This window comes from Erigeron canadensis, chromosome 7 (genome assembly GCF_010389155.1).
Source record: "Erigeron canadensis isolate Cc75 chromosome 7, C_canadensis_v1, whole genome shotgun sequence".
Classification (NCBI taxonomy): domain Eukaryota; kingdom Viridiplantae; phylum Streptophyta; class Magnoliopsida; order Asterales; family Asteraceae; genus Erigeron; species Erigeron canadensis.
Window position 1 is genome coordinate 11,226,749 of NC_057767.1, and position 23,074 is coordinate 11,249,822.

Genomic DNA, 23,074 nt, shown 5'->3' on the forward strand with positions numbered 1-23,074 from the left:
TTCCCTCCACCACAAACAAGACCACCCAACTAAAACTGTAAATATGGGGTCGGACCTCCAACCCTATTTGTCAAGGTGGTCTTACTGTCTTTGGTTCAGGATAAGTCTCAAAAGTTTTTGTTTCGTTCTCACGGACTACATTAAGCATATCCTTCGTAGATGAAGATGTCTTCATATTCGTGTCTGCTAATTTCAGACGAAACTGAGTCAGATATTTTTCCTGCATAGAAAAACTTGAAGATGGCAAACTCTGCAGCAAATTTAAACACCCATAGATACATGCTGTTCTTCAGTCCCTAACATTTCGATGGTGGTTCTGACACCGGTTTTCACTGGGTCTCTGGAAAATGGTGGGTTCCTTTGAGATTTATAACTTGGAATTTTGTTAAGATAAAACAGGGGAGGTTGACTTGGTGGTGTTGATTATTGTCTTGAAGATAAACCTTCTGCTTTGTTGTTTTTGCAGCCATGGAGACGGTGTTTAACCGATGGAGCTTTGTGATGGTAATGTATGATTGTCTAATGGTTTGACTTGTAATTGACTTTTGGGTTTTGGCTTAAAATCCTTGACCAGCTTTATTGCTTTTATCCATGAATTGAGGCTCTTTTGAATTTGAAATGTTTTACGGTTAATGTTTTAAAGATTTTGTTGGTGTATGTATGTGTATGTGAGTTTTCAAGTACCAAAAGCTAATAGGGTTTTTCTAATATATACCCGGGCACATGTAAAAAACATTAATTATGTAGTATATTCTTTTTTGGACTAATATTATATATTAATCATATTCAACTTTTGCTCCTTACCCAAATTCACTCTTTAAATGATTCATATAAAGATAAGGAAAGGTTATTTAATAAACCCACAAATAAAAAAAACTTAAGAATCATTCTATATTATAAATTTTTTATTTCTTTCTCTCTCTTCAATTAAATAATAAAATTAACCAAAATCATTCAAAATGTTTTATCTCACAAACTGTAAATCGTTAGACGAAACAAAAAGTATGGGCAGTCTTAAAATTTCGTCCTCTTTCATTAGAGATCTAATTCGATATACTTTTGATGACTTTTTAATTTTCTTTTTTTTCCTCTTGCACTTGTGTACCTACACATGTGTAGGATCATTTTTTTCACATGTAAATTAGTAATGAACATATGTACACAACAATGAATGTTAAGGGCGGAACCCGTTAAGTAGATCACCCATCACCGGTCACCTCTATGACCTATCACACTATGACCCATCACCGGTCACCCCCTATGACCTATCACCCTCAATGACCTATCACCCTCACCAGCTTTGGTTTATGAATATCCTTAAGGGCCAAGCGCGCCTGTTCAACCTACACATGTGTAAGTTATGTGTAAGTACCAAAAAGAAAACGAAAATTAAAAAGTCGTCAAAAGTATATCGAATTGGATCTCTAATGAAAGAGGACAAAATTTTAACACTACCTATGCTTTTTGTTTCGTCTAACGATTTACGGTTTGTGAGATAAAACATTTTGAATGATTTGAGTGAATTTTATTATTTAATTGGAGAGAAAGATAGAAAAAAAGAATGTATGGTCCAAAATGGTTCTTGAGTTCTTTTTTTTTATGAGTTCTCAAAATAATTCACCCCTATATATATATATATATATATATATATATATGAAGGGTTATTTAAGAACCCACCAATAAAAAAGAACCCACACATTCTTTCTTTCTTTCTCTCTTTTCAATTAAATAATAAAATTCACCCAAATAATTCAAAATTTTTTATCTCACAAACCGTAAATCGTTAGACGAAATAAAAAGCATGGGTAGTCTTACAATTTCGCCCCTCTTTCATTAGAGAACCAATTCAATATACTTTTGACGACTTTTTATTTCGTTTTTTTTTCTCTTGTACTTGTGTATCTACACATGGGTAGAATCATTGTTTTCACATGTAAATTAGTAAATGAACATATGTACACAACAATGAAGGTTTAAGGCGGAGGCTGTCAATCCATGGCGGAGCCGTGGTGGCCAAGGGCGGAGCCCGTCAGACCATGTCGGAGCCATAGTGGCTAAGGGCGGAGCCCGTTAGGTAGATCACCCATCACCGGTTACCCCCTATGACCTATCACCCTCTATGACCTATCACACTATGACCTATCACCCTCAATGACTATCACCCCCACCAGCTTTGGTTTATGAATATCCTCCTCAATGACCTATCACCCCCACCAGCTTTGGTTTATAAATATCCTTAAGGGCGAAGGCCGCTCCGAATCATAACTTTTTATTCAACTTACACATGTGTAAGTCATGTATAAGTACCAAAAAGAAAACGAAAATTAAAAAGTCGTCAAAAGTATATCGAATTGGATCTCTAATGAAAGAGGACGAAATTTTAACACTACCTATGCTTTTTGTTTCGTCTAACGATTTACGGTTTGTGAGATAAAGAATTTTGAATGATTTAGGTGAATTTTATTATTTAATTGAACAAAGAGAAAGAGAGAAAAAATATGTGGTCCAGAATGGTTCTTGAGTTCTTTTTTTTTATGAGTTCTCAAAATAACTCACCCCTATATATATGAAGGGTTATTTAAGAACCCACCAATAAAAAAGAACTCACAAATTCTTTCTCTCTTTTCAATTAAATAATAAAATTCACCCAAATAATTCAAAACTTTTTATCTCACAAACCGTAAATCGTTAGACGAAACAAAAAGCATGGGTAGTCTTAAAATTTCGCCCCTCTTTCATTAGAGAACCAATTCAATATACTTTTGACGACTTTTTAATTTTCGTTTTTTTTTCCTCTTGTACTTGTGTACCTACACATGTGTAGAATCATTGTTTTCACATGTAAATTAGTAAATGAACATATGTACACAATAATGAAGGTTAAAGGCGGAGGCCGTCAATGCATGGCGGAGCCATGGTGGCCAAGGGCGGAGCCCGTGAGTCCATGGCGGAGCCACAGTGGCTAAGGGCGGAGCTCGTTAGGTAGATCACCCATCACCGGTCACCCCGTATGACCTATCACCCTTTATGACCTATCACACTATGACCTATCACCCTCAATGACCTATCACCCCCACCAGCTTTGGTTTATGAATATCCTTAAGGGCTAAGCCCGCTCCGAATCATATTTTTTGTTCAACCTACACATATGTAAGTTATGTGTAAGTACCAAAAAGAGGACGAAAACTAAAAAGTCGTCAAAAATATATCGAATTGTATCTCTAATGAAAGATGACGAAATTTTAAGACTACTCATGCTTTTTGTTTCGTCTAACGATTTACGGTTTGTGAGATAAAGCATTTTTAATGATTTGGGTGAATTTTATTATTTAATTGAACAAAAAGAAAGAGAGAAAAAATGTGTGATTCAGAATGATTCTTGAGTTTTTTTTTTTTATGAGTTCTCAATATAACTCACCCCTATATATATAATCAAAAAAGTTCTAAAAAAAGAAAAGAAAAGAAGTAACACTCATTGTCATCTTCGATGATGTGTGAGGAAGATTAACATGTAGACAGACTAACTCCATAGAACGACTGCTTACAGATTCTATCAAAGGTAGAAAAGAACCTCCGGAGTCAGGAGCATGAGGTCCAAACCATTAGCCTTTGTCTACAAGGCAAGGTTCCGACAACTTGAAAAAACCCAATTGGTTTCAAAAAGAAATATTGTATCTCAGTCTATATATGTATGTATATGTTTCGATCGGTGTTTCTACAATTATGTACGGAAGGAGGAGGATAGTAAACATGGGTGTTGGCAAGCTTAGTTGGTCAAAACCAGCCACGTCAGCCATGGTCCTCACATTAGGCTGTGTATTGAACGTTTGAACCCACCTTAGGTGGGTTTTTAGTTCACTGGTCGTTAGAGCTTTTTGTGGCAAGTAAGATTAGCTCAAAATATAATTCAAATGGGATACATTTAAGTGTGTTTTAGTTTATAGGTTATTTCTTGTTGGCTTCTTGCATTAGATGAATATAGTAAAGTTTTTAACCATAAACGAGACCATTTTTTTGGGTCCCATAATAGATTTTAGGACAGATTTGGTTACTTCCTAATCAATTAGTCTATATTTATAGAATTATAAGATGATTAAAACATGTTAAAAGCTATAATCATTGTTATAATTATCATATACAATACTCAAATGTAAAGATTATTATTCATTCACCTTTGAACTTTCAAACAATCACGTCATTATCACACAATCTACTAGATTTCATTCAATTTGTTTATTCATCTTACGTTGTAATCATATATATAAGTATATCAAGATATCACAAGTCACTCAAGACTAGTACTGGTACTAGTATATAAACATTCACCAAAGCTACTTCTATGAACCAACAATGTTGATCACCGGCAAGCACATTCTGGTCTTCCCATACCCAGCTCAAGGCCACATGATACCTCTTCTTGATCTCACACACCAACTAGCCATTCAAGGTGTATACATAACCATACTTGTTACTCCACAAAACCTCCCTAGTTTGACCTCTCTTCTTTCAGCCCATCCAAAAACCATCACCGCCCTTGTCCTACCTTTCCCGTCTCACCCCGATATACCTCCAGGTATCGAGAATACAAAAGACTTACCAGGAGATGGTTTCAAGACCATGATGATGGCTCTTGGTGATCTTTATAACCCTGTCCTAGATTGGTTCCAAAAAAACCCAACTCCACCTTCAGCTATCTTATCTGACATGTTCTTAGGATGGACATATCACCTGGCCTGCCACCTTGGTATACGTCATTACACGTTTGCTGGGACAAGTGCTTTTAGTCTTTCTGTTATATATTCCTTGTGGCGTTACAAACCCAAAAGGGATGATCAAGGAAATGAGAATGAGATGATATTGTTCCCTAACATGCCGAATTCACCAGAATTCCCTTGGTGGAAGTTGTCTATTGTATACAGAACTCACGTCAAAGGAGATCCACATTCGGAATTTATCAAAAGGGGGTTATGTAATACTATGGCGAGTCGGGGAATCATAATTAATTCATTTAGTGAACTGGAACAAGTTTATTTCGATCATCTAAAGGAAGAAGTAGGTCATGACCGTGTGTTTGCGGTTGGACCTATACTACCTACTGGGAATAAAGGTATGAGAAGAGGTGGATCTAGCTCAAATGACGTCCTATCATGGCTGGACAAATGTGGAAATGAAGAGGTGGTTTATATCTGTTTTGGAAGTCAATCTGTGTTGACCAATGATCAAATGGAGGTTGTGGCAAGATCTTTGGAGAAGAGCCAAGTCAAGTTTGTATGGTCAGTGAAGAAGCCTACTATTGGACACGTGGCCGGAAAATATGGGAGGATCCCAAATGGTTTTGAGGATCGTGTGACAGGGAGGGGTCTTATAGTTAGAGGGTGGGCACCACAAGTGGAAATACTGAGACATGACTCAGTAGGCGCTTTCTTGACTCATTGTGGGTGGAACTCAATAATGGAAGCAGTGGAAGCAGAGGTCCTAATGTTGACGTGGCCAATGACCGCAGACCAACACACGAATGCATCACTGTTGCACGAGCTAAAGGTGGGAATCAGAGCATGTGCAGGGGCAGAGACTATACCTGACTCGGGTGAGTTAGCTGAGTTGTTTAGCAAAACAGTGAGTAAAGAGACAAGAATCGAGAAAGAACTAGCGAGGAAGTTTGGTAGGACAGCAAAGCAAGCAATAGGTGAAAATGGTAGCTCAATGAAAGAACTGGATAGGTTGGTGGCAAGTTTTGCACTTTAAATTGAAAAACTGAACCAAATAGGAAGCCACTATCTGTGTGCGATGCAGTCAATAAATATATGCAGCAAATAAAAATATGTTTCTGAATCCTAATTTATGAACTTGTTTTATTTTCTAATATAATAGCATTTTTTAATGTATATGATTAGAAAAGCAAGATTACATGTTAAATGTGTCTATTCATATTGATATCCTAGCTACTATCTATTACTGTCTTTTATTTCAAGTAATTAACTGGTGAGTACTGATATTGACTGAACCTGTAATTTTTATATACCCAACAAATCAATAATCTTTTACTACATGGATATTTTTTTTATGTTATATTTTTTTATTTTGGTTTTTTTAGCATATAGTCATGAACAAATTGACAAGGTATATCTGAAACTGGTAAAGGAAAATAATGTTTCATTTAACTATGTATGAACTAATAGTATATATGTTATTTAACTATGAATGAACTAATAGTATATATGTTCCTTGAAGCTACTTACAAAATAGCAGCCATGGCGGGCCTAACCGGCTCCTGAAAATTTGTGATGCACAATGTTGTCAAAACTGGCAAGACCTCCCAAGCCTTGTAAGATTGTTTCTGATGCATACACTTGAAATTTTCCTAGTAGCCATCGCAGGCCCAACCAGCTCCTGAAACTTTTCGAGAAACACCTGCCACTCATCATCATTCATATCCCCAACCTTCACAAAGCTTGTGGGTTGTACACCCACCAACTCCTTTGCACTTGACCGAACCCCCATAAGACCTACTTTTACCTGCCTGCTACCCCTGTCTTTCTTACCAAGGCCCGCCTCTTTATAAGGTAAAGACCGACCAGAAACCAAAGAGCACTTTCCAAAAATTGATTCGTTTGCATAAGAATTTTCTTCAAAATCAGAATAACCAGTTGCTTGATGCATAGCTTCTAAGCATATATATTCAAGTTCACTCGGATCCTGGTTCTTACACCTAAATTCACGGCTCATCATTTGACCAATCTCGGCTAGACAGAGACCAAAAGCTGCTGCTCTTTTTAGAAAAACTGTGCAAAGTGTTAAAATCCGTATACATGCTTCCCTGATCATTGGTAATTCGTTTCTCAGCATTACAGATTCAAGATAAGGGTCAAGTTTTTCTATATAGTCGAGTTCGTCTTCTGAAAAGGGGATAGATGCTTGAGGCCAATGAATCCATTCGAAATACGGGTCTTCTAAGCATTCAGGAAGACAAAGGCCATGATCAATAGGAATGAGCTCGAGTTTACCAAATTCACCGCCACTAACCTTTCTAACAAGCATATTTCCAGCATGCCTATCCGTGTTAAAGATTCTAACATCTAATATCCCTATTCTATGTACATCAGAAACAGGAAATCCTGAAGTCCCATAATCACTAGCATCAAAACCATGCGGAATGAATTGTTGAATAGAAGCAATCTTACTAACTCCTTCATTTTTCATAACCTTGTTCCCATTTACACAATCATTGAGATTAAAGATCGAGTGTTTGATCTTTACCAAAGATGTTAATGGCACACGGGCAAAATGATCATGATCTAAAAGATAAGCTGCAACCTCTCTAAAGCCCGTTTCACCAACCCGAACAGAATTTTTAAGGCCTGGTTGACCAAGTAGTTTTCCTATAAAACCTTTCGGATTGTTAGGTGCAAACGGCTCTTCATCTGTAGGCTTAATGATAGCAACATTCTCACCTTCACGGTTCCTAAAATAATAAGCACCCCCTAGCCCGCCGTTCACTGGAATTGGATCAACATTAGCTTTTAACCCATCAATAACCTCTTCCACAAGCTCGTTTGTTTTGGTGAAATGACTAGCACGCCCAATGATCTCGACAACTTTACTCTGATCTCTATGTTGTAGCGTCTTCCCTGTCGGTGACAAACAAGGAGTCGAGGAGCTCCTGTGCATTAAACTCTTGGTCAAAAGAAGTGAAGAATCGTTTCTAATACCACTCAGATCGTTATTTAAAACCATGTCACCAAACGTCAACGAACTTTCATCAGTCTGAATATTTAAACATAAATGCATCCTTCTTTTCACCATATGGACATCGTCTTTTCTCTCCAAATCCATTCCTAAAACACAGCCGTTTTCAGTTTGGACAAAAACCCGCCTCTTGTTAGGAGACTTTCCATTAAACCTGATATCTCCTTCATAATCAGAACGATGAGGACCGCTTAATCGTGACACAGACCTAGCTATCTGATTCTTAACCGGACCTTCCATTTTATAAGCCATAAACTGAAGGAGAAACAAGATTGTTCTTTGATAGTCACATTGGGTAACAATCAACCCAATTTACAATTGTACACGATTCGCTACATCAGAATAGTTATCTGCAATCAAAATACACCATAATTATTTATATAATTTCAAGTAGCAAAACCTTTATAAATATCACTTGATCATACTTAACAATCACAACAGAAAAGTAATCCTCAAGTCCAATGATTATATTATTTATATAAATTCAAGTAACTTCAATAAATCATTACTTTAGAATACATAACTACACACAAATATGTATATATATATATATATATATATCTTCAATAAAAATTAATTTCAAATACATAACAATATAAACACAAACAAAATAAATATATTACTGAAATTAATTCAAAATTTTCAAAATAAATCATAGAAAATAATATAAATCAATAACTAAAAAAATATTGAAATATATAGACATATACATACAGACAATTTCTAACATAGATAAACTTCAAACGACGTCGTTTTCGATCATCAGGTTTAAAATTTAAAATTATTAACATCCGATTCCGATCAAGTGATCAACAATACATAAATAAACAAATATCAAGATAAAATTCAACTCTCGAAACGACGTCGTTTAAATACTAATTCAAAAATATCAAATCCGCATTATTCCTCGATCACTATCAATAAAAATTCGAGAAAAATAATTTGAATTAATTATTCAGAAACAAATACAAGAATTAAAAAAGGAATAAATAAAAATGAAAGGACTAACAGGTGAATCTGGATGATTCTGTGTGAAGAAGAAGGGAGTGATAAATCAATTAATATTATAATATAATAATTTCTGGAATGAAAATTGGCCCAAAGTTTTTTAATTGTACGGATGGATGGTCTTTACTTTAACAAACAGTTTAGAGGGAAAACAGTATTACTGTCTGTTTTGCATCTTAGTCCCTCTAATATTATGAATATTTTTTTTTAACCCATGTGTAACCGAAAAATGGTTATTTTAATATGTTAACATGGTAAAGTGTGGATAAAAGATCTTACGAGTCTTGACAAGATATTTTTTATTTTTTTAGAGTTTAGGTATGGGTATACTCGTCAAGGGGCTCACTAACATCAACTCAGTTAAAATAATATATGATAAATTTACTGACATTTACATGTAATTCACATTTTTTTTATAAAAAAAAATTGATGTTATTTAAAGTTAAATATATAAGTTAGACAATAAACATTTTGAAATACGAGTATCTCGTTGTTTGGAATTTCATCTTCAACTTACTTCTATGTTTGTTTTATGATGTCTATGTTCAGATTCAAAACAGAATGATATTCGATGATAATTATGTTGTTGATTTCACATAAATTATATAGAGTCAAGCCGAAAAGATAAACATTTAATGTAATATATAGCAATTTTGTATATACATGATGCCACAATGTCTTTTAAGGGATAAGGTAATGTAATAAACCATATACAAATATTTATATCGTATGATAGAATTTTTTTTATGTGACAACCATATAAGATAGCACATCCAATAATACGTTATCAAATATGTTATTTAACTTACATCAAACTACCTGACATCGCTAGAAACTATTACTACTCATGTTTATTTTGAATACTTGCTAACTTCTCAAATTATTTTTCATATAGTAGTGGTTGTTAGATTTGGATTTTATCGCCCCGGTACATCCTGACTTCTTTGTTGATTTGGTGGAAAATGCTAGAATGAAGACATGTGCTAAAGAATTGGTTCTTTCAATCATCTTTACGAATTGTTGGTACATATACATACATATATATGACACATAAAAAATACGTTCGTTTTTAAGTTGTTAAATGTCGTACATGGTGATTTTTTTTAATGTATTTGGCTTTACTCTTATAATTGGTATATGTATAGAAATGATATTTTATAAGTATTATATATATATATATATATATATATTGCTGGTAGAGTATAGAAAAAAAAATAGTTTTTCAGTTTTGATCTTGACCATTGAAAATTAAAATCAAAAGCAATCCAAGCCATTAAAATACAAAGTCAAACTTCATATAAACATGGTAAAGTGGTTAATGATACCAAAATATTTATCAGAGTTAATTACAAAAATCGTGTCTGTCGTGGTACCCAGCTTGCAGGTGTCATCCCTAACTTTTAAAAATTACAGTTTTAGTCCAAAAAACTTTGCTCCGTCAACAGTTTTAGTCCTGGCCATAAACGTCCGTTTAAAATCAGGTCACGTGATGGGTAATCTTGTAAATTGGCTTAATAATACCCAGAGTTAATTACAAAAATCGTCCCTGTTGTGGGCGGTCATTTGCAACTTTCATCCCTAACTTTCAAAAAATTACAGTTTTGGTCCAAAATTCAAAATAAAATTAAACAAAAAATCATTTGGATTTCTAATGCATAACATATATCACGGATACAATCCCAGATCCAAAATCAAATATAAATTTAATCCAAAATTTAATGAAACTCCCAATCTCATTACTTTCATATCAATACATGATCTGTAAACAAACATAACATATAATTATATATATTATAGTTTAATCTTTATATACAATTAACTCACAAATAAAAAAATCTTAGAAAAATCTCACCATCTTTATTATTCTTAGCTCTTCCTCTGTTTTTATAAGTTTTCAAAACAAAAATAAAACTTAAAGTAAAAAAATATATATATATATCAATTACTTAAAACCCATAAACACTTAAATCCAAGAGAGTCTAAATCTCTAGTTTTCAAAAAGAGAGTAGGGTGTGAGTTAAGATTGTTTGTGAATTTATATCTTTTAGAAATAGAAGAAGTTGGATAATTAGGATTTTTTTAATTTTTTTTTTTGTGTAAATGTTTCTTTTCATATAGATTGAGGATAAAAATTTTGGATCAAAACTGTAATTTTTTGAAAATTAGGGATGAAAGTTGCAAGTGACCGTCTACAACAGGGACGATTTATGTAATTAATTCTGGGTATTGTTAAGCCAATTTATGAGATTACCCATCACGTGTGAATCACGTGACTTGGTTTTAAACGGACGTTTATGGCCAGGACTAAAACTGTGAACGGAGCAAAGTTTTTTAGACTAAAACTGTAATTTTTGAAAGTTAGGGATGAAACCTGCAAGTTGAGTACCACGACAGGAACGATTTCTGTAATTAACTCTATTTATCACTTTAACAATACAATCAATTTAAAAAAGAACGTATGTAACCTCTTTAAAATAAAAAGTCTATACATAGCAACCTTTATTATAAATGTTAAGTCTTAAAGCCATACATGCTAAATCTATTTAATATATGATTGAAAACAAATTTAAATTTTCATCAGGATCTTTAAAAGAAAACGTAAGTATCAGTAATTGATATTTTAAAATGATAGAAGATTTATTTTATGACACTATAAAATGTAAAAGCTTTTCTCTTCATTTTAATGTATCATATTTTTCAATAACAAAATGAACACTAAATCTATCATCCAATTAGAGGAAAAATGTAATATGGTTTAGTCTATCACTCATATTTCTCCGTCAAATTTTATTATATTATAAATATTATAAATATGTTGTTATTCATGTTTTTTATAAGTTGGTGGGTTAAATGGTTTGATGGATTGCTTTTAGCCTTTCAGGTTATATGAGTTGTGGGTTCATGAATTGATTTCAAGTAAATGAGTTATGGGTTGTCGAATCAAATAAGTTAGTGGTAAACTTATTAAAAAATATTTATAAATTTAAAATATTTTTTGGTTGACGGATTGACTTGTTAAACCAAAAGTTCAACCAGACACCGACCAAAAAAAAGACAAGTTGACGGGTTACCGGGTCGGGATTTCCCAACACTAACCCAATTTTCCAAGGTCGGTTTCAAGTCGAATTTTGGGTAAGGTTAAGTATTAACAACTTTAATATATATATAATATATATATATATATATATTAACAACTTTAATATATATATATATATATATATCACATCAACTCAATATATTTTATACAAAAAAATGTATATTATTTGTTATCTTAATATTATGTCTGATTTCATAATAAACTTCATTTTGATATATTATAAAACATGTACTTTACGCAATGTGTGATACTGTATTCTAAGTCACTGACTAAGTATTAATCTAAATAAGAACAATACGCAAGATGGTTAATGATTTATCAAAAGATTTAGATTTTGAGTTCAATCAAATTTAAAAATGTTGCTTATAAAACTTTACTTATGAGCATGGGTGACAACGGTCCATTCTATTAACCATCGACTTTAATATTTTTAATGTACGGGTAAATAACTTTGTATAGATCAATAATTAAAGTAATTATAAGTATAATTAAAATAAAATTATAACTTGTTTAGGCTAACAGGGTCGAGTTGGCGGGTTGAAAATACCCAAATCCGACTTGATATCGATATCAACTTAGAAAGCGGGTTGGCAATGAGATTGGTGAGTTGATTTTAAGTGATATGAGTTAGTAAGTATGTAGGATGACACGTTAATTGGGATGGTGATTGATTTGATTTGATATGGCTTGGTGGGTGTAACATCCCAAATTTATTTTATAGTGATATAATGTAAATTAATTTGTTATATATTTAATATGAATGAAACAAGGTTTTGTAGAAAATACATATAAAAAACTAATTAGGTGTTTAGGAGTGCTTAATGTCATTATGGAATAGTAAAAAGGTTTTGGATTGAAAATTGGGATTATAATTGAATGGATTTCCATGTAGAAACCATGGAGTCGGTTTATGCAGACGGATTTATCAAGTTCTTTTATCACATCTATAAAAGGGTTATCTACAAATAAATATATTAAACTAAACATAGTTCACAAAAGTAAAACCCTACAACCGTACATAATAAAAACCGAACGGAAGTATTCCAAAACGAAGGGGTGACCAGGGTGGAAAAATTAAGAGGGCACAAGATCATAGGACTTGCTATCGACATTACGAGTCTGTCCAAACTGGATAGTATATGAAGGTAACAGTCGTTCTAGCTAGTCTTTTAAGTAAATGATTTTTGTTAGTGTCGCCTTACGTAATATTTGGTTGGTTAAACGTACTCGCAAGTGTCACTTGTTGTGTTCAAAATTGATATCGCCATGGTGATTTAATATGTCAAGAGTTGTTACAAGTTTGATTTGGTTATAGTTAATTTAGATGTAATGGACGACTAAGAAGATTGATTGATTAACTGCTAGTTAAAATCCAATGTTTTTGACTACCTAATGAGTCTCGGTTTTGATAAACTAATTAGGTTACGATTTGGGGTAAAACCCGATCTAGAGTCACGATGTCTAATAAAGTTACTTTCGTTTCGCTTGGAGTCTAACGTTTTGTTGGTTTAATTCAGAATGAAGTTTTTTTTATAGCTATTAAAGATTGATACATGAAGTTGTTTACATGCTGATCAGAGTGGTGCACATGAGTAAATCGCCTACTCTATTGGCTGAGGTGTTTAGGAAGGCTAATTCGTTTTTGGGTACTGAATTCGCATTCTAAAATACAGAACCGAGCTAATCTGGTCTTTTGGCGAGTTTGTAGATATTAATGTGAATCGAAAACATATTTTTGGGTAAATTTTTCATGACTACGGTTTGTCTATGTTGAATTGATATGTCTTGACGATACATCGAAAATTATAATTTTGCTATATACATGAAAGTCGAGTCTGACAATGGAGGATTGGGTTGGTGATTTCACGAGGAAGGTGATACGTGAATTGTAGTTTTGCTTATGAAATCCCAACTCCAAAACAATATATCATGTCTTTTCTGTTTAAAAATTTTAAGGCAAAAGTGATTTATGCAAAGTTGATAAGGTCTTGTCTACTAATTCAACGGTGTTTAGTTCAAATTCATGGTAACCTTTTTATAACTCTATTATCCTGTAGTATGTTCTAAAATCATTTGGCTGGCCATGTTTATACTAAACTAATATGTCTACGTAAAAGGGCTGATAATAAATAAGTTAACAAGTGTATGTATAAGCCAACTTACATCGTGCATGTATATATTGCAGCCATGTTAGAATATCTTAAGTTAATAATTTCATTTTATTTTATGTAACCATTTAGGTTCTTGGACATTGAAGGCGTAACGGGTTAAGTTGCGTAATTAATATATTGGAGGTAAGATGTATTACTTTGACATCTGAGGGTACAATAAAACATAGATTTTCATATGTTAACATCCGCGTAATATTTTTATATAAGGTTTGTGGGTTCGGGTTCATATGGGAATCATATGGGTGATATTATGATATGTTAATATGCATCTTTATGTACCTTATGATGTTGAATGCATATATATGCATATGGTTACGTAGTTATAAAGATGCTTGATATTATGATTGTATGCATTTGGTTATGTGATATGTATTGAATATGTGGCCTATACATCTAGTTCACTAGACTTGTAGGATTGTCATGACACATGCACGTTTAAGAGCTCAAACGTAAAATGACAATATGTGATGATTAGTTTAGGAAAACATGGATACCTAAACTATATATATGATGAAATGCTCGAGCTAATTGATGTGTAAGTGTTAAGCTTAACCCGTATTAGCCTTGTGTGGGCTAGTGCGTGATGTGGTCACTTGAGTTGCTACTTGTGACATGAACGAATGTGTTTGAGTATATCCGGGTAGGTCTAGTCCCGCCAACAATGTCGATGAACATACGGTATACTCCTGGAATGGCGTTGCCTTTCCTTAACGTCAAAGATAGACCACTGTAAGGTCTACCCATCAAGTAGGGTGTGAGGTTCCCTATAAGGTCAAATGACCGCCTACACACAACCACTCGCCTTATATGTGATGAGTGACTTATGTCATGCCTAACGTAAGTGACTTATGTCACATCTAATGAGATGATATGATAAAAACGAATGAGATGCAAATGTGAATAGGCACATCTAGGATAATTGATATATGTATCCCATAATGTTAATGTGATGATATGTGTGTATTGATTATATGTGTGTTAAAATGTAAAAATGGAACTTTTGTGAACCAATTCCTTCGAAAAATCAAAATATATTCCGTCAAATTCCATTCCGTCAGATTCCAATTCTTTCGAAAGATTTCATTCCTTCCAAAAACAGTCTATGAACCAAACGCGTCCTAAGCATCTTTGGAACTTCTCAAACCCTTACAAACAAAAGTCGAACCCTATCTAAAGGCAAGGGCGGTTCCATGTTGGTGTAAACTAAGTCCGCGGATCTATGTTTGATCGGAAACTTTTTAGCAAGCATATCAAAATTTATGATTGGACATATGTTGAGTTTAAACCTAGATAAATTATAAAGTAAGTTTAAAACATTCGAAGTAAATAAATTTAAAACTTATGGTTTTAAAAAGTCTCATAATAAAAACGTAAACGGAAAGTAAAAAACCTAAACATCGTTTCTAATATATACTCGTAGCTTTTAAAAAGTGGTCAAAATCAAATGTCCCCTTTAATTCGTTAACTATTTTTAAATCTAACACAATGCTACATACTAAGATATATTAACTCACCAATTTAAAGTAAGCTATTCGTTTATGGATCGAGTTAATTGGCTAAATTTAGTCTTACACAAGGTTGAATTAGCTCCATAAGACTAGAAGTTTTCACCTATTCTTATTATTTATTTATTTTTTCTGAATTAACTACATAGAGAATGGAGTGATTTAAAAAAATTTCGACTTTCATTCACTTTTTTTGGCTCGCATTTGGTTACAAGCTTTTGTTCTAGGCCTGGGTATCATTTGTATTTCTTGTTTATTGTAGATGGTCTTTTCCCTGTGACAGGTTGGGTCTACATAAAAAATGCCACAAAATGAAAACTGGTGCCTCAGCCTTTGTTGGTTGGGGGATTTTTCTCGTGTCTAAACGAGTTTTTTCACCCTTTTAAACCCTAAATGTGATGCAAAATACTTGAAGGCTTAATTAAGTACTTATGATTTTTCTAGAACGATATATCTATTTACATGACAAAACTCATTAGAAAATAATTAACGAGCATGGTACCTGCACAATGTGGCGACGATAACCGTAACAGTGATGTGGTGGAATCGACGGATGGTGACGGCGGCAGCGACCGTTGGTGACGACAGATGCGTCAAGTAGTGTTGGTATTTGATATAAAGATATTTGATTTAAAAGAGTATTGGATATCTTTTAGAAGGTAATGGAATGATTGTGTAAGTTAACTCATTAAAGGTAAAATGATAATTTCACATGTCTAAAAAATCTTAACTTTTTAGTATGAGGGTATAATTTTTATATAATAGTATAGATAAAAGCTTAACTAGCCCAAGTGACAACGGTTTTAGTCCGTAGGCCCAGCAGATAGTAGCTTTGCTCAATGGGCCCAATATAGTATTATGAATACCAACTAGTAATATCCAACGATTTTGATTTCATATGTTGAAGGCTTAAAGCTCTCGTGTTTGTACATATTATTATATTATTTATTATAATAAAGGAGTTGCATGTGAACATGGTTTTTTGTCTTTATCTCCGTTTTCAATATAAATATGAGAATTAACAATTGCAATATGAAGTATGGAGTTAGCTTAGTGGTTGGTCTTTATGCCTATTGGGTGGAGGTCTTGGGTTCAACCCTTCACCCTTTTTTTATTTTTTGTGGTTTTTATTTAGTAATAAAGTATTTGCATTTTAGCCCCTCCTTCTTTTTTCTTTTATTATTCTGTCCCTCCTTTTTTCTTTTTATTACTTCAACCCCTAACTTTATATAATTTTTTTTTTAATGTTTTGTAATTTGTAACATTTTGTTTTATTTACCTTTATTGTATTTAACATTTTTTTTATAGCTTTTTAAAATGTTATAAATTTTTTAAAAAGTTATACATTTTTTAATTTTCTATTTTTTTTTTTTTTTGGTTTTTTTGTTGCATTATATATCTTTTATATTCTTTTAAACATTTGGTTTTTATACATTTTTTATATGTAACATTTGTTTTTTTTATAACTTCTTCATTTGGTTTTCGTATTTTTTTTTTGTTCTCTTTTTTATTTTTTTGGTTTAATACATTTCTTTTGTATTTTTAAACTTTTGGTTTTCAATACTTCTTGTCGCCTATAAATTTGTGGTTTTTTTTTTAACCTCACTCATAAACGTAAACGTATTCAAAAACTTATGTCGCCCATCGGGCGGCATGAAATTCCTAGTTATATATATATCCTAATCCTAAAAATCATGAATCGTTTTGTGTGCCAACTTTATTTGTCTTTTCTTCCTTCAACTATTTATGAACACAAGAAAAGTCCCTATGTTCTAATACCCTTATAATAATGGTCCTATTCAGCTAATGACCGTTAAGTTCCGTTGGAGTGTTTAACGGGAGTTACGAAAATTGTTGCAAATCAGGTTCTTTTCTCTAACAGGGAGTTATGTCTTTTTTTCTAACGGGTCTTAACGATTGTTAAATATGTATTTGAGTTTCTAAATAGACAGATTGACTTATGTTACATTTTTATAACTGACATCAAACAATACTTTAACTTAACAAAGTCAATATGTCTGACCCGCAACAAATTACCCTGTCGATTGGATTTCGTGACAACAGTTTTTTATATTTTTTTAAATCTTTATCTGTTTTTATTTCTTTCTTCCTTTTATCTTTTTTTTTTATCTTTCTTATTTTTTGGTTATCTTTCCTTCTATTTTCTTTTTTTTTTTTTAATAATAACCATCTTCTACCAAACTTACGTATCGATATGACAATATAAATTATTGATACAAATGAGTTTTACGTATATGTAATTCATGTTATTAACCTCTTTCATATAGATGTTTTTAAAGAATATATAAACTCGAATATATTGCTTTGGTTTTTTAAATTTTACATATTATGTTGTCCATTTTTGGGTTTTATAGCCGACTTCTTCCACTTTTATGTTGTATAACAACTACAATCCAATGACAAATCAGTAGCATTTTTGTAATCCTCGTGACATTTAAATTATGTATAAAATGATTTCGAAAACACATAATAAATCTTACATATTATCACACACAATAAATGCCTAAAAAATCTTTTTTTTTAACGGCAAAAAATTATATATATTAATAATTAACAAGGAACACCAACAAGCTACCAGTATTCAAACATACACAATCTAGAAAAACAATAAAAAATACATACCATATTCAACTCAGAACTTTATCTGCTAAGGCTGCAAAAGGGTTGAAAAAACTTATGTCAATTACAAAAGAGACATAAGAAAAAACCCCAACAACGAAGGTCGAGCCACCGGTTTTCACTTCGCGAAGTTTTTGATGCAGCCCCAAACAAGTTCTAAGAAAAAAAAAGCTAACAAACAAAAATCTATGTTACCCGGATAATGGACTCTTACTCCAAGCTTCCCACGTCAAACAGTTTTTACTATGCCGATTATTGATCCAAATAAAAGATGTTGACACAATCGAGTTGAAAGTAACCTCGCAACTTTCATTCAGTTCAGTATGAAGCTTGTCGTTTCTCACTTTCCATATTTGCCACCACCATAAAAACATAATCGCTTCCAATCTATGACGAATTTTTCTAGGTTGTTCCAAATTTTCACACCAATCCAAGATGTCATTAGGAGTATTGTCAGGAATATTTTGTTTCAACCAAAAGCTAATCCTTGACCTCAAATCATTAGTGAACTTGCACTTTTGAAAAATGTGGTCTGTGAATTCCACACCACGTGAACAATTGACACAAGTGAACGTCGAGATATCAACACCTTCAGCAAAAAGATTAATATAGGTGGGGAGACAATCCCTTCTAAGTCTCCAAACAAATAAGTTGATCTTCTTGGGTACTAGATTATTCCATTTTGTCATCAGATTAGAACTGATGGGTAACCTGTGATGATCGATACATTTACGAAGCAAAGAAACAGAAATTTTGTTTATACCTTTAAAGTTCCAGCCTCATCTACCATCTTTGTCGTTCTCAAGATTTGTAGGCAGTTTAGAAGACAACTCGCCAAGCAGTTGCAGATCACGAGCAGAAACAAGCTGACGACGCCAATTCCAACTCCACCTCAAACTATTCAAACAGTCCCTAATGGAGCAATTTTTATTCACCTCGATGGTAAACAATCTAGGAAAACTTTGAGCTAGAGTCGATTCCCACCAATAGGAACTCCAAGATACTTAAAAGGCAAAGATTCAGCTTTACATCCTGTGATTCTAGCCATACGTGTCACCTCTGTCTCATCAACCCCAATACCAATTATTGAAGATTTTTCCAAGTTGATCTTTAATTCGGAAATACAATAAAAGAATCTGAAAGCTTCAATGATGTGCCTCAAATTCTGATCATTCCATGCATTCACCTACTACCATAACGTCGTCTACATAAAATAGATGAGACACAAAAACATTGTTAACATTGGCACAACGAAATATACCACCCTTTACCAATTTCTCCATGGCTACGTGAAGACCCTCCATTGCAATGATAAATAAAAATGGAGCCATTGGACGCAATGATAAATAAAAAATCCTATTAACTAATATCCTACCGTATACATGAACGTAATGTCTCCTGGGGTAACGCCCGGATGACATATCTCGTTAGTTCAAATGGTCGTTTTAGTAATTAGTAAATCTTTGTGCCTCGATTGCCATGTTGAAACTTTATTCTAGTGTACTTAGCATTGCATTTTTAACCTTTAATCGTCTATTTAAAAATCATTCTGGTGTGAATAAATGAGTTGAAAAGTTTTTCATATCAAATAACCTAGTTTCAATTATTGTGATTACATTTTTCTAGTGATGATGTATCGCTATATAAATTAAATTTGGACATATAAACTAGATATTTATTTAAAAGCAATATCATAAATATTTCTAAGATTTTTGCAGTATCGAATACATACATTTAATATATGCAATAAACGAAAAATCAGATATGAAAGAGAAAATAAAAATGTATAAAGTATTTAATTAATATTTTAGTTGAAAACTCAAATGAAGAAAAAGTGTGTAAGAACTAAGAAATAAGGTGAAGGAAAAAACCCAAGCAAAAGGATGTGATGTGACAAATTTTGAATATATGTACAACATTAGGCAAAAAAAAAAAAAAAAGTTGAATGGAAGTTTCAATGTTAGAACCAGTAAAATAAATGTGCAAGTAACTTGACAAGATAAGTAACTTGTAGAAAATCCAAAAAACGTTAAATGAAAGTTTTCAATTTGCTAGTTGGATACCCAATAAGTCAAAAGTGTGAAAAAACCAAGAAGGTAACTCGCAGGGCCGTCTCCGAAGATTTATGGGTCTTGGCCGAGAGAAAAAAAAGGGTCCATCGGCTAAGCGCAACAAATATTATATATATATATATATCAAGATAGGAAGTTTACATTATATGAGCTAAACGTGATATCAATAAAAATAACAAAAAAGTTATACTTAAAAGAAACTAAAAAAAAACAAAATCATACTAATGAATTAACATACTACAAATAATAAACAAGAAAGATAAATATAGATAGAGTTTGCAATTAGTTTTTATCTACACAAAACAATAGAAAGAATTATAGAAAATCATCACCTGCAAAATAAATGAAAGGTAAGGATAATTGACAAATTGAAATTGTGTAAACTTTGACAGCATCACTTAGACTTCGAAGAAGCAGACAAGTTATAATCCCTTCTTATTTTCCTTTATAATCTGCATATAAGTTTTAATTTTATATAATATAACAATAAAAAATCAAAAATCAGGCCGCCTAAAAAATCAGACCTCGGCCCATCGTCCAGTTTGCCCACCCTTTACACCGCCCCAGGTAACTCGTAACAAAAAACCCCAAAAAAGATATCAAATCCAAGTAATATTATAGGTAGTGACTTAGAGGAATCGTAACTTGATAGAGACTAGTTTCTTTTAAAAAATGTTTTGAAACTCAACATATGACACAGATGTATTCAGTTATTCACAAAAAATTTAAGACTCTAACCATAAATGAAACCAATCACATACACACAATTTAAGTCATCAGCCCGAAACGATATAAAAATGCCCCCAATTCAAATAAATAACACAACTTTTTAAAGTTATAACTCAACTTCATAACAAATCATAATACATGAGGGACAAGGGGTCAATGTTCCTTTGAAAGTTTAAATTTTGTCATATATTTTTAAATTTTTTATGAATTTTTAAAACTTTTCTATGGTATATTTAACATTTTGTTCTCATTTAAGGTTTTTTTTTTTGAAATTTTTTTAATAATAGTTGTATTATAATTATTTACAGTACTTGTTTATTTGATTACAGCAAACATACATAACAATAAAATGGTAATAATGTTTTAAAAGAAAAAATGGTAATAATGTATTCAATTACCATATTTTTTTTCATTACATTAACTATTATTATATTTCGGCGTTTTTCATCCCGATCTTAAATTTTAATCTTTTAAATACTTCGTATATAATATAATATAATACTATATATAAAAACAATATAGTACAAAGTGAATGGATGTGATGCCAGTAGGGACAGGAGAAAGCACAGGTGTCAGCTAATGTGCGGGGCCACGTAAATCCTTGAAGAACCATCAAAGAAATGCACGTGAAAGATAGCACGTGAGCATGACACGTAAACAGTAAAGAAGGTTAACCCATGAAAGACAGGTCACCTCAACAAGGAGAGCACATGCCCCCACCAACCTGTTGTTCCTTTTCTTTTCACCATTTCTATCTCCCTCCTTTTTCTATCATAAATCATTTAACTCACATTAATTTTATATATTTACAATATATAAATTAGGTTTTATACTTAAGATTTTTATAGAAATAACTTAAATAAAGTCATTTATAAAAATGAATTCATACAAATTGATTAAAACAAATATATAGCTTTAAGCCTTATACATCAACCTAATTAAATAAATAAAAATATATAAACAAAATTAAATAAGTAAAAAATTAAATATAACAATTTTAGTATATTGTACTAATATTTGTTAATAGTAAAAATTAACAAGCATATATGTTATTTTAAGAGTATACTCTAAAAATGAGGTAAAAAGAATAATAAAAAAACATCCATACGTTTGGGTTGACAGCTTACAACTTTCATCGTATTGTGCTTTCCAAAAAACAACTCTTCTTAAAATCTCACTCAAAAGGTGCTGAATTGGAATCCCATGTTAACCAGTTAGTGAAACTTTAACCATTGAACGTCGTTTATTAAATATCCGACATTGTTTTAGTTGGTCGTTTAAAAAAGGTGGTAATATGTACACCAAGAATAAAATTTTTTTTTAACGATGGCAAAAAATATCTTATATCTATATAAGACACCATCGAGCAGATTGCTACGGGTTACAAGATACAATTACAACCTAGATACCCAACTAATTACGCTATCTAGAATCATTCTGAGACTTTAACTGCAAAGATTGTAAAAAGGTTGAAAAAAATTTGTGCCAATTACAGATACCCAAGATACAAAAAAAAACCTCATCATCAATGTAAAACATGAGAAAATAACGAAATGAGAAAATACATTACGAATATAACAAGAATAATAGAAAAAGATATGACAATCAAAATAAGTATACTAAAACCGACAACAAAACTTTTAGAAAAATGAAAAAATACATTAAGACTATAATAAAAATAATAGAAAAAGATATAACAATGAAATAAGTATATTTAGTAAATCCAAGCATGCTCTAAAGTGTTGGATAGAACACTAATGTAAAACATGTTTGGTTGTGTACAGTTAAAAAATGGTGATGTACAAATCAGTAAACTTAGAAAAACACTATAAAACTTCGTAAAAGTTTTTAATTATACTAGTACGTTACTCGTGCAATGCGGCGGTGGTCGTGACAATGCCGTTGTAGTGGGGGTCGAGTGTTGGTAGTGGAGGCGGCGTCGAGTGGTGTGGATAATTGATGTAAATGGTTAATGAAAATATATTAAAGAATAAAGGATTGGTAGTGTAAATTAATCATTAATGTTATGAGGTAGTGTATGTTGAAATATTTTAAGGGGTGCTAAGTGAAAATATTACATATTTTCAACACTTTCATAAATAAAAG

The 23,074-nt window shown here is 32.2% G+C and overlaps 2 protein-coding genes across 2 annotated transcripts; one reads left to right on the forward strand and one right to left on the reverse strand.

Annotated features, from left to right (window-relative positions):
- The first annotated feature begins 4,350 nt into the window (after positions 1–4,350).
- Positions 4,351–5,745, forward strand: LOC122608608 (UDP-glycosyltransferase 89B2-like). Its single transcript, XM_043781703.1, has one exon. The coding sequence runs from the start codon at positions 4,351–4,353 to the stop codon at positions 5,743–5,745; it is 1,395 nt and encodes a 464-aa protein (XP_043637638.1).
- A 382-nt stretch (positions 5,746–6,127) lies between these two features.
- Positions 6,128–8,844, reverse strand: LOC122607885 (phosphatidylinositol 4-kinase gamma 6-like). The gene is made up of 2 exons (XM_043780956.1): positions 8,756–8,844; positions 6,128–8,096 (listed from the first exon to the last, which is right to left on the reverse strand). Exon 2 carries the CDS (start codon positions 7,996–7,998, stop codon positions 6,298–6,300), a length of 1,701 nt encoding a protein of 566 aa, XP_043636891.1. The 5' UTR covers positions 7,999–8,096; positions 8,756–8,844; the 3' UTR covers positions 6,128–6,297.
- Between the last annotated feature and the right edge of the window lie 14,230 nt (positions 8,845–23,074).

Bases quoted from the DNA above. Each gene is read 5' to 3' on its own strand.
- LOC122608608 (XM_043781703.1), top strand. From the start codon at position 4,351: ATGTTGATCACCGGCAAGCACATTCTGGTCTTCCCATACCCAGCTCAA.
- LOC122607885 (XM_043780956.1), bottom strand. From the start codon at position 7,998: ATGGCTTATAAAATGGAAGGTCCGGTTAAGAATCAGATAGCTAGGTCT.